The sequence below is a fragment of the Buceros rhinoceros genome, unplaced genomic scaffold, assembly GCF_000710305.1.
Source record: "Buceros rhinoceros silvestris isolate BGI_N320 unplaced genomic scaffold, ASM71030v1 scaffold14459, whole genome shotgun sequence".
NCBI classification, from domain to species: Eukaryota; Metazoa; Chordata; class Aves; order Bucerotiformes; family Bucerotidae; genus Buceros; species Buceros rhinoceros.
Window position 1 is genome coordinate 60,226 of NW_010431064.1, and position 12,894 is coordinate 73,119.

General features: G+C 47.6%; 1 protein-coding gene across 2 annotated transcripts in view; it reads left to right on the top strand.

Moving 5' to 3' along the window:
• Window positions 1-12,894, top strand: part of BICD2 (bicaudal D homolog 2 (Drosophila)) — a 37,199-nt gene that overhangs the window by 15,233 nt on the left and 9,072 nt on the right. For both annotated transcript variants that reach the window (XM_010143293.1, XM_010143292.1), the window contains exons 2-5: window positions 2,700-2,852; window positions 5,243-5,695; window positions 6,584-7,603; window positions 8,666-8,817. In XM_010143293.1, coding sequence (XP_010141595.1) covers window positions 2,700-2,852; window positions 5,243-5,695; window positions 6,584-7,603; window positions 8,666-8,817 — 1,778 coding nt within the window. The remainder of the gene's footprint in view (window positions 1-2,699; window positions 2,853-5,242; window positions 5,696-6,583; window positions 7,604-8,665; window positions 8,818-12,894) is intronic.

Here is a 12,894-nt window from a genome sequence, read left to right on the forward strand (position 1 = left end):
GCGTAGCAGGAAGGTCCTCTAGGTGGAGGAGCAGAGGTGGATGAACAGCCAGTGAGGTTTTATGGCCATCAGTTCTCCACACAGCAGTAATGGTATTCTGAAGTGCTGTATGGTTGGCGTTGGGTGGAGGTGTGGCTTGGTGTTACCGAGAGCCTCGCCAGCCATGCCCCAGTGTTCCAGCTGTCCCCTCTCTCTTCTGCTCAGGGGCTCCTTGGGGCACAGGAGGATGGAGGAAGCCACTAAGCCACTGAAGCCGCGAGAGTCACAGAAAGGTTCAATGTGGTTGCTAGCTCAGCTCACCCTTGCTATAGACTTGAGGAGCTGTAAACCACCCCCGCAAGAACACGTGCACGGTGTGTGTCTGTCTGAAAATACACAAACACCACTTTCTATGTGGTAATGGAGAAACCTCCTCGAAGAAGCATGCGGTGGCCTCTTTCCTGCAGAAAACCCACCATTTGGTTGGTGACAGGAGACAGCCCAGTGCCCCATTTATTATCCCTGCAGCTCACAAGTGTGCTCGTGTATTTGACAAGAAAAACCTGAGGGCGAACAGCATGCACAGCATGCTCAGCAGCCTGTGAAGCTGGGTTAGGGCTCCCTTCCCCGGCCAGCAGGCCAGGAGCTGTGTTTAAGCCTGCCCTTCCCGGACACGTTGCAGTTTTTCTTGGGCTAGACAGAGCATGACAATACTTCCACCTTGAATAATGAGCTCGTACTGTCGCTCTAAATTAAGCAGGCAGGATGGACAGAAACCATTCTTCCTCCAGGAAAGGCTGGCTCCAAGGGCTCCTGCAGGCACCGACCCCTGCACAGATCCGATCATCCAGGCAGGAGGAGCAGCAGAGCAGCCCGAGTGCTGGGGCGAAGTGCTAGCCCCTGGCTTTGTGGGAGGTGGTCCTGCACTGCGTTTAACTTACTCGGCGTGGGGAAAGGCACAGAGAAGATCTCAGCAAGAGCCTCTCGCAATCCCCACTGCAGAGCACTTTGAAATATCTGGCTGGAGGCTCCTTTGGGCAAAGGCAAAGGACCTTCATTGCAGTTGTTAAGGAGAAGATCTGATGTGAGTTCACGCCAGCCTGTTGCCTTCAGCAGCCTGGCTCTGTGCGCAGGTAGAGCCAGCGTTGCTCGGGTGTGGAGTAGGGAACGTGGCAGCTCTTCCTTCACGTGGCTGTATGATGGTGTCTGCTTTCAGCAGCTCACGGTTGTCTGCTCACGGTTGTCTGAGCTTCTCTGTGTGCCAGGAAGTGGTGCCCTGCTCCTCACGGCTAAAAGTAAGCAGATGAGTTTACGTGGTCTAATCCTGCCCTGACGTGGCAGGGAGCTGTCACTGAGATGTATTGGTCTCAACAGCTGCAGGTGAGTCTGTGTTTGTTCACAACACACCAGATTCAAGCTTTGGCCTGTGCTCCTGCCACAAACATTCCGTTCCCATATCAGCTTCTGGGGGGCATCTGTGGGTACCGGTGCTGTGTTACCGCTGCGTGACCCTGCTGCACGCTTCCAAGGGAATGGAGACTGTGTTTCATTATTGCTGATGTCCTTGTTTCTAACCCGAAGTAGAGCACACGGGGGGATTCTGGGTTTGTCTACCAGGGGTGAAGCTCTCTTGACTGGGCTGCTGAGCCGATGGCGACAGGGAGACCCAGGTCCTGGCTGGCTGAACCTGGCAAGCCCTGCCTCCTTCAGGGCTTGTGAGTGTTCTGCACTGGTTTAGAAGAGTTTGGAACACTGTCCTGTCTCTTCACTGGTATGGCTGCTGAAATACCGGGGTGCTATTTTTACAAGCAAGAGTATCACCTATTCGCCTGTCTCTGAGGACGTTTCTGCTAATGTTTTAGAACATATTTTTCATTTTGTTTTAATTAAGCATTTGAAGATGGGGTTTGAAGGGAAGTAATGTTAGAAAAATAAAAGCTCAGTACAGTGAGCCACTCCCACAGCTGGATGCACACTAGCTCAGTCTATGGAAGTGTCTGTGAAAGACATGAAGATCTTACTACACCGATATATTGATTTTTACTTCTTGTCTATCCTGAAAAGATAATGGTGATTTTTTTTGTTGTTGTTCTTAAAGTTTTTCTTTAAGGTCGTGCCTAAGTCTTGGGGCTGAGGGGAAGGAACAGTTTATAAGTCAACCACAGATGCTATTTCTTTCTACCTGAGATCTTGGATTTCGTTTGGGCTTTACCTCAGTAGGTCTCTCCAAGAGGATTCATTAGAACACCTTTCCAAATGATCGCACTGGGCGTACAGAAAAGGGCAGAGAGAAAAGCTTTCCTGAAGAGCAGCTGCAAGTACGTGTTCAAATATTTAAGAACATCTGGAGTCATCTGAATCTTTCTCCTGTGAAAAGACCCTTCTCGTTTGAGTGGTAACAGATTCAGATGTTGACTCCTGATCTGGAGAACTTTTGCTGTTGCTTGCCACCAGTGACAGAGTGCAGGTGCGAATGCTGCTTCCCTTGCTCATTGACTTCTCTTTGAGTCCAGGGTGAGAATTTGTAAGAGATGCAAGAAAACAAAGTCTTGTTATTGTGTAAATGACTCCATTTTCTGTAGCTTTGTTTCAGGGGGTGGGAGGGGAAGAGTTTCTGTTTGAACAAAATCTAATCGATTAGTGCACATGGGCAAAGACAAAATGTTGGGATTTAATTGTAGTTGACCACTGTCTTTTTGGGGTTGTTTTTTTTTTTCCAGGTCAATCAGAATGTGGAGCTCCAAAGGGCCCGTCTGCGAGATGACATCAAGGAATATAAATTCCGAGAAGCGCGTTTGCTGCAAGACTACACTGAGCTTGAAGAGGAAAACATCTCTCTCCAGAAACAAGTGTCTGTTCTGAAGCAAAATCAGGCAAGTTTTCCAAAACAGTGTGCGTTGCTTTGGTGGGAGCAGTTAATGCCTGTGTCACAGCATGGTTCTGTCTCATTTGAACAGCCAGCCATTCGTTTCTGTGTGTATACCACTTTTGGGGCGATAAGCTCTTTCTTTTAATACCAAGAATTGTCCCCAAAACATTTGAGTCCTTTCTGACTCTGTTAAATACAAAGTCCTAAGAGTTTATTGCTTCTCCTTTGACCTCCAGGTCCTTCCATTGCCTTCTCTCCACCAGTCTGTTTTGTTACTTGGTTTGGTCTTTTTGCTACCATTGTTCTTCAGTGTCTCTTTGCAATCCTCTCCATCCGTCCTCCTCCACAGTACCTGTAACTGGGCCTGTTTCTGAGCATATGTTTGTATTGCTGCTTAATGCTTGCGCTGCTCTGCCTCTGTACTGCTCCTCTCTCCTAGCTGCTGTCCTTACTCATGGGCCACTGTTACAGTTCCTCTGCGCTGTCAGATCCGTGTGACTGCTCATTTCAAAAGCCATGTTTAATTGCACAGTTCCAGCTGTTTTCAGAATTTTAGAAAACCACATTTTTGGAACCACTCACTCAAGTATTCCCCTGAGTTACCTTCTGGGGAGGTCATTAGGTGAGGCGTGGTCTTTGGCACAGTTCTCTTACTTTCATCTGTCAACTGGGGACTTGCTACTTCCATTGTTCAGGTTGCTGTCAGTCTCATTGTAACACGAAAACATTGAGATGAGGGGTTAACATTCCTGAAATAAAAGTTTCAGAAGAAAACAGTAGTGTTAACACTGTCTGTTGTGGTGAGCACAGAGCAAAAGCTTATCGAGATTAGCCGCAGAACTCCTGCGGGGTTCCAAAGCTGTCCTTCCAAGCCAGTGTTTAGGGTATTGGATGTATTTCATTTACTTCCAGGTGAAACTCCATGTCCACGTTCATCCCTTTGGCCTCACCGATGTGCCCAAAATGGGGTGCCAGGTTGGAGCTGTTGTCATCTGAATAGATTTAGTCTGCCTAAGCTGGTCTGGGTGCCCTGACACCCTGTGGTAGGGCTGATGGAGCGATTATGCTCTAGGTGCAGGCTGGCAGAGATAGTGGTCTGGGAAAACCCAACCTATGGAGTTGGTTACTTTGAGTGAAGTAACTTTTATGGGTTTTTGTCTCCTTTATTGTATTCAGAAGAGCAGTGAAAGTGCCCAGCTCCATGTTCACATTCTAAAATAAAGGAGTTCTGGAATGCTGTCATTCTGGGCTGAGCCAAACAGAGCCTCAGACGCTGTCTTGTCAGCGGTTATCGACTACTGTGGTTGTATCCTGGAACCTTTGGAAATCGGATGCAACCATAAATAGCTGAGTTTCATGGGTATACCTGGAACCAAGAGCTAATTCTTTGCACGGATTGTTTCATCTTCTGCCTTGTGCTAATCCTGCTTGATGAATTTTAATAAGCTTTAATTATCTTACTGACATAACTAGAAAAAGCCATCAAGTTTTCCCAGGCTTTACTTGCAAAACTGAATTAACATGATTGGTTCCTGGTTTTTAAATCAGGTGTGGTTCAGCACTACCAGGTTGGTATATGTTGGCATCCAAAATACCTTTAGCAGTTAGCAAAAATAAACACGGTCATGTATCATGCAGTATGTTTGCCCTTCTTTCAAGATAACTAGAAGGTATTCTTTAGGCTCTTTTTTCCTAGAGGATTCAAAATTTTATACTAGTGTTGATGTTTGTAATTTCAGTGCAGAATACCTTTAAAAAAATGCCGGTTTAAGAGCGAAAACTTACAGCATGCCATCAGATGTCATGTAGCAGCACTATGGCGCATAGAGTCTGTACTGCAGCTCTCTCAAGACGTGCTGAAATGATGGTGGCAGAAAGGGTAAAACGTTTTGTTGTGAATACAGAAAAGCAGAATCTGACTGCGTCTTAAGCAGAGTTTAAGACCAGCATTTTAAGCCCAGTGGCGTGTTCTGAGAGTGGTGCAAGAGAGTACAGCTTTGCCATGCCGCACTTTGGAAGTGTTGAGCTGAAACTGTGGGAAGGTTAGCCACGGAGTTTGTTGATCAAACAGAGAAGAGTTTGCATAATGTGCCAGGAAACCTGTTCTGAGATGCCTCTGCATCACGCTGTATCTCTCCCCCCTCCCCCTTAATTGCTGGAACTGATCCTCTCCTCTGACGGTTTGCTTTGCAGTTCTATCCCACGGTCTCCGTGAAGCTAAATTATGTGAGCAATATTTACAGCCATAGTGCCAGAACTAGACTCCAGAACTAAAAAATTATTCTAGTCTCATCGTATTTAGTGAAATCAAAGGTTCAAGAGTAAAATTACTTGGTACCTTGCAGGCAGACGTTTTCATTAGGTTTTTTTCCCCCTCCATTTTCATTTCTCCAGGTGGAGTTCGAAGGCCTGAAACATGAAATCAAAAGGCTTGAAGAGGAAACAGAATTTCTCAACAGCCAGCTAGAAGATGCCATACGGCTGAAGGAGATCTCTGAACGCCAGCTTGAGGAGGCCTTAGAGACACTGAAGACAGAGCGGGAGCAGAAGAACAACCTTCGTAAGGAGCTCTCTCACTACATGAACATCAACGATTCCATGTACAACAGCCACCTGAACATCTCTCTGGATGGGCTGAAGTTCAGCGACGAAGCCACAGAGCCTAATAACGACGAAATCATGAACGGATTTGAACAAAACTGCCTCAGCAAGCTCAGCAATGGCAAGAACAGTACATCAATGCCCAAGAAGAACGAAAGCTTCCCTCCAGCCCCCAGCCTGGTTTCGGATCTACTGAGTGAATTAAACATTTCTGAAATCCAGAAGCTGAAACAACAGCTTGTGCAGGTAAACGGCTTTCGAGAACAACTTTGTTCTTCCACACAGCTGCTGGAGTTTGAGCTGTAATTCCAGTCGTTTCGATATCTCACGTGACCATGACAGAGTAGGAGCTGTATCTGTAAGGGCTCTGACTGATTTACAGTTTGAGGATGGTAAATGTCTGTGAGTGGAAAACCTTTTTTTGGTTTTTTTTTTTTTAATTTATTTTTTAATGCAGAGAAGCTGGCAGTCGTGTCCTGTGTTTCGAGGACAGCTGTAAGGCATCTTCTGTGCAGTGCATGCTGTGTCTACTTCATTGTGTCACTAGCGAGAACAATAGTATTTTGTTAAAAAATGGATAGTTCCTCCAGCCATCTTCATCAAAAGCGATGCCCAGAAATGTTTTAAGGTTACTTTGTCAAGTGTTTTGTAGGTGTTCTATAAGAAAAAGCCTTGGTTGAAAAACATGGCTTGATTTTTTTCAAAATGAGAACTCTCAGTAGAAACTTTAAAATTTTTGGTATTTCTTAGTCTTTCATGGAGCCACAAGCTCCCACCATAGCCTAGCTGCCTGATTTCTGATTTGGTAACTTGCAAGATAACAGTAAACTTTAGCTTAGCTTCAGATGAAAGGATGTTTTCACAATGAGACCAGCAGCTATGGAAGAAATCAGTTAAAAAAAAAAAAAAAGGTGGGCGGCGGGGAGTGGCATTTTGAAGTGGAAATCAGAAAGAATTGGCATGGCCACACTGTGCTTGAGAGAGTTTCAGATTATTAAATAGCCTTTTCCATACCGTGCAAGTGATGGGATTTCTGTAGGCATGAGGACCTTGGCTCAGTTGCTGTTTCTTACAAAAAAACAGTTGAAGTGATAGTGTTGCCTTCACATAGATGTCTGTGTTCCTGCGTTTCAGATGGAAAGAGAAAAGATGAACTTGTTAACAACGCTACAGGAATCTCAGAAGCAGCTGGAAAATACACGGGGAGCCCTCTCGGAGCAGCACGAGAAGGTTGGCAGACTCACAGAAAACCTGAACGCAATGAAGAAGCTCCAGGTCAGCAAGGAGCGTCAGTCTGCCCTTGACAACGAGAAGGAGCGAGACAGCCATGAAGACGGAGACTATTATGAAGTTGACATCAATGGGCCAGAGATCCTGGAGTGCAAGTACAAAGTGGCTGTGGCAGAGATTACTGACTTGAAAGAAGAGCTGAAAAATCTTAAGGCCAAGTACAAAGAGTGTGAGTCTAAATATGAGGAAGAGAAGAGCAGGTATGAGACTGAGAGCCAAGCTCTCACTGAGAAGATCACCTCACTGGAAAAGTCCAGTAGGCATGATAGAGAACAGGTGGCCAGACTGGAGAAGGAGCTGAAGAAAGTCAGTGATGTTGCTGGAGAAACACAGGGCAGCCTCAGTGTGGCCCAGGATGAACTAGTCACCTTCAGTGAAGAGCTGGCCAATTTGTACCACCACGTCTGCATGTGCAACAACGAAACTCCAAACAGGGTGATGCTGGATTACTACAAGGAAGGCAAAGGCGGACGCAGTAGTCCAGAGACCAAGGGAAGGCGGTCTCCCATTCTTCTTTCTAAAGGGCTGTTAACTATAGAGCTAGGAAAGGCGGAGAGTGGAAGTGGTGACAGCAGCCCATCCCCAGTGTCATCTCTGCCGTCTCCTGTGTCGGATCCTCGAAAGGAACCAATGAACATTTACAACCTGATCGCGATAATCCGGGATCAGATCAAGCACCTGCAGGCGGCTGTGGACAGAACAACTGAGCTGTCCAGGCAGCGTGTTGCCACTCAAGAACTTGGGCCGGTGGTGGACAAAGACAAGGAAGCTCTCATGGAAGAAATCCTGAAGCTGAAGTCCCTGCTGAGCACCAAGAGGGAACAAATAGCAACCCTGAGAACTGTGCTGAAGGCCAACAAACAGGTAAGCGGGTCCTGCAGATGCGAGGGTTATAGTGTCCCTGTAGAGAATTAGGCCATAAACAGAAGCGAGTCTCTTCGAGGCCATACGAGCATTCCCTCGGCTCCGGGGGGCTTTTGTCACTGCCGCTCATTGGGTGCAGGCCGAGTGTCTCATTAGAGGCACAAACTGTCCTGCTGTAAGGCTGAGGGCTGGGGCTTTGGTCTGGCTTCTGCTTGTCACCTACCCGTGAGATTTTTTTATTAAGCTGAAGGTGGCCTCAACCTCCTGCCTGTCTGACCTGTATCAGATTAGGTTGAATGCAAGACACCTAAAATGAAGAGGTAAATCTTATTTTCTACTGGACAGAACTCTAGCAGTCAGCCCTAAGAGTTCTTAAGCACTCTTCTCAAATTGCAAACTAAGAGAAAGCCTTCCAGGGTGAGGGTGTGACGCGAACGTGGGCCAAGTACTAGGGCTGAGAGGCGGCACTTGGCCTTGGGACTGGGCTGTGCTGTGTGATGCACAGCAGCAGGGCAACACCTGCCGTGAAGACCCCACGGGACACGCTTCATCGTCTCCTCTGAAGTGAATGTAATGCAAAGTGAAGCTGTCTTAAAAACAAAAAGTATGGTGATGTTTGAGAGATTTCTACATGCTTTCAGGTGGGTTATGCACATTTTAACAAAGGTGTCCCAAGACAGGCAAAACGCCATGAGGGTTGGAGAACGGTTCAAGTGATGGGTAAATGCTAAATATAAAGACACTAACCAGACCGTTTTGTTCTTTGTATTGAAGCAGGTGATTTTTAATTTCTTTCAGTAGCTGGGAATAGGTGTCACCAAGTGTGCATTCCGTGACTTCCTAGGTGCTGTGCACAGTCACTGGAAGCAGGAGACCCATATGGCCGGTGTTTCCAGTGTTCAAAAATGACACTTTGTTTAACTGGTACAGGAAAAGTTGACCAGAAGTTTGATGTTCCAGGACAAAGTAAAGGTTTTGTTGTGTGAAGACGCAAAATGTCACATCCCGCCGCTCTGTGAAGAGTGTCACTAACTGATTTCCGTTCTTCCTGGTGAACACTAGACTGCAGAGGTGGCCCTTGCCAACTTAAAGAGCAAGTATGAGAATGAGAAAGCCATGGTTACAGAGACGATGATGAAGCTGCGGAATGAGCTGAAGGCTTTGAAAGAAGATGCTGCTACCTTCTCTTCCCTGAGAGCAATGTTTGCCACAAGGTAAAGAACACACACTCTGTAAAATGTCGTTTCTTGCTTGTGTGTGGGAAGAGCTGACCGTCCTGCCCACCTACCTACACAGAGGGTGGTGGAGTTGGGTGTTTCCGAGTTCATTGCTTACAGAATTTGTCTGTGGTGTGTTCCATTGACGGGGAAAATGCCAGGGATATGCATAGTATGTTGCTGCAGAACCAGAGGTTGCGCTGGTATTTCTTTAGTTTGGGTGCGAGGTTACGCCTGGCTCTTGAAGCCATTAGCCCTGACAAAGAGTGACCTTTAAAAGCACAAAACGAGCGCTGTGAGGTGTGACTCTGCTTGACCTGCAACGATCCACCCAAAAGTGAAGGTGTTGCAAACATCCCATTATTCTTAGATTGTCCATCCCGCAGCCGGCGTCTCTGTCGTTGCATTTACCTGTGTGAGCTGCTTTGGGTTGGTGTGTCTTTGGAACTTGCTTCTGCTTCATAGTCACGCTTTGTGCACACGTCACGTGCTCTAGGAATGGCCAATGCTGTTTGGATCTGCATGGTGCTTACTGGCACTGGTTTCTTCTTCAAGTCTACCTGTTTCCTTTGAGGAATGTTGAGGCAACAGCATCATGTTACAAAATCCAGGCCTGTTCCACAGCTACAGAATGTTCAGTTGGCTCCTGCGTGGAGACGATCCTGGAAAACAGGAGAAGAAAAATGCGTATCTAAGATCTGTCAGACCCAGCTCAGTGGGAGTCCCAGGGACTCCCTGGCAATGTTCCTTGCCGGCAGAGATGGAGCAGAGTGGTGAATGTAGCCTGGCCATGTGCGTTTAAGCTAACCCAAGGGGACGGGCGAGTCCATACGTGCTGTGTGCGGCTCTGTGCTCTGCCTTCTCTGGATGCTTTAAAAAAACAAACAGAACAGAAAAGGTTTCCTTTCTGTCATCTGCTGAAAAGTTCCGCAGTAAGGAATCACGAGGGTGCTTGTGAGGATTCCTGAGGCTTCTCTAGAATGGTCTTTCGTGGGAGTGGTTCTGCAGCAGCTCTCCTGTGCCTTGAGTAATCTGAGGCTTCTGGTGATTCAGCCTTTCTCAGCAGTCTCTGTGTGTGGGCGAGTATGGGAAGGAGAAAAGGATACTAAGGAATGCTGAAGGTTGAGTTGTGGCAGCTTGTCAGAGAAAGGAATGCCCTGTACGGTCTGGGTTTGTCCTTTCTTTCCTCTCTCTCTCTCCTTTTCTGGAGTGTAACTAATAGAAGTTGGAATCTTTTTGTTAGTTGTAGATCAGCCTGAAGCTGAGAGGAAAGAGCATAACCTTCAGTGCTTCCTCCTAGGCAGTCCTGTAGCTTGCTGTCTAAGTTACCCTAACTGCAGTGTGTGTTCCTCACACGCTGACCTTCCTGCCTCAGTGTAAGAGTGACCCTGAACTGCTTTGAAGAGGCAGAACTGTCAGAGAAATGCCAGAGGGGTGGTTCTCTCTCTGCCTTTCTCTTCTGGCATTGTCTAGAGCTCAGTCTTGTCCTTGTCCTTTTACTGGGAAGACAATAGTCGGGATTTCTTGGTGTGGGGAAATGAAGGCAGCAGGCTGAAGAGCTCTGTCCTGGAGCCCTCCGAGGACTTGTAGGTGGTTACCCGTGTTTGGGGACGCACAACAGACTCCCGTGCCTAAAGGAACAAGTGTAACTTCTGAACTTAGGCTTTACTTAGTAACTGTGGTGAAAAAAAGAACGGGCCAAGAGCAAAGGAGGGCTCAAAAAGCTGAGGGTGGAGTGAGTGGAGAGGCCCGCTGAGCCTTTTGTCTTGTGAGCGCTTGCGCTGCTGATCGCTGCATGGCAGAGAAGCAGCTGGGCCTTGTGTTCCACATCTGCCCAAGACAGTGGCAGCTGCACAGCACATGAAGAATTGCTTCTTTCTCCCAGTGTGCCCAGTGATGCCACAATAGCGATCCAGAGGTGTTCCCACCTGTAGGGCACTGTCACCCCTTCGCTCCCTGTCTCTGCTCAGGGTATTAGCAGCGTGGTTGTTGCCAAGTGCATTTCTCAGTCAGTGGCTGTTTCATCTAAGTCTCTGTTTCAGGCAAGGGAGGTTTGGAAGGGGCATTCTGAGGCGCCCTGGTGGAGGTCACCTCAAAACCTGTTTTGGAGTCTGATGTTTAGGTGTGTTTCAAATATCGGCAGTATGTAACAGCCCAGTTTGTCTTCACCGTTATTACAACCAGCCTGCTAATGGAGCACCTCTCAAAGTCTACAGCATGTCATGTTTCTGCTCTGGCCAAGAGGTTTGTATCCGCACAGACTAGGAACGAGTGATGGGGCCTTCACCCTGCTGAGTGTGTTTCGGTGTGGTGGGATGGAGCAGACTGCTGCACACGGGTAGGTGTTTTCCACAGGAAGATGCCCATTCTGTGGGATACAGGATAGCTGTGACAATACGTGAGGGTTGAAGGCTGCCATGAATAGAGTGACTGACCTAATTTCCTTTTTAAGGTAGGTTAATCCCACTAACTTGACAATACCACCAGCTATTTTTAATAAGTAATGAAAATACAGTCAGGCCTCAGCCTGGAGACAAAGGGAGGCTTGCAAACCAGGTGAACAGCTTCCTGCACTGAGGGGCTGCCGCAGCACTCCAGACAAATGCCGTACGCCCAGAATTACACAGTCATACAGAGGAACAAATCAAGATATCTGTAATGTGCTTCAGATGTGTGTGCAATAGCTGCCCTGTTAAAGTCCACATTTTCTTCATCAGCACATGTATCCCTGGCCTATGTACAAAGAGACCGAAAGCTCCTGAAGCCAGATTAAAACATGCCCAGGAGAACTCAGAATGGCATTTATTTATTAGTAAATTCTCATTTCACCAGAAGAAAAAAACTCCATCTCTTCTATATTTAAAATTGGAAGAGAAGCTGAACATCTTTTTTGTTTTACTTGCCAAGGTTTTCACTTGCTAACAGGCAGTTTAGATGCTGCAGAATGGAAGTGGACAAGGTCTGAGGGCGATGCGTTAGGGTGCACCCTTCAGCTCACTGCAAGATGTGAACTGGTGCTTCTTTCTCTTCATGGATACCATCCAGCTCCTGTACTTTACCTGATATCTGGAGCAGCTGTTTGAAAGAATATTTCCCAAAGTAATCTTTCTCAAAATTCATCGTACAAAATGCACTGCTGCGGTTACCGTTTTGAGAAGTTATTAGTGTATTTACCTAGGAATTTAAAACAGAATAGCTTGTGACACCGGTTCCTACAGCATTCTCCTGGAGAAATTTGCTGCTCGTGGCTTGGATGGGCATCAGCTTCACTGAGGAAAAGCCTGGCTGGCTGGCTGGGCCCAGAGTGCTGGGGACTGGCATTCAATCCAGTTGGTGGCCAATCACAACTGGTATCCCCCAGGGTTCAGGTTTGGGGCATGTCTTCTTCGAGAGCTTTATCAATGGTCTGGATGAGGGGATCGGGTGCACCCTCAGTCAGGTCACAGATGACACCAAGTCAAGCAGGTGTGTTGATCTGCTGGAGAGTCCGAAGGCTCCACAGAGGGATCTCGACAGGCTGGATCGATTGGACCAAGGCCAATTAAATAAGGCAAAGTGCCAAGTCCTGCACTTGGGCCACAACAACCTCCTGCAACACTCCAGGCTTGGGGAGCAGCGGCTGGAAGCTGCCCAGGGAAAAAGACCAGGGGTTTTGGTCAACAGCAGCCGAACATGAGCCAGCAGTGTGCCCAGGTGGCCAAGAAGGCCAACAGCATCCTGGCTTGTACCAGCACTGGTGTGGTCAGCAGGAGGAGGGCGGTGATTGTCCCCCTGTACTGGGCACTGGTGAGGCCACACCTTGAGCACTGTGTCCAGTTTTGGTCCCTCTCTCCCAGAAGGACGTTGAGGGGCTGGAGTGTGTCCAGAGAAGGGCAGTGAAGCTGGTGCATGGTCTGAAGCACAAGTGCGCTGAGAAGCAACAGAGAGACCTGGGATTGTTTAGTCTGGAAAAAAGGAGGCACAGGGGAGACCTGGCTCTCGACAACTCCCTGACAGGAGGGTGGAGCGAGGTGGGAGTCAGTCTGTTCTCCCAAGTAACAAGTGACAGGACGAGAGGAAACAGGAAGTTGACCC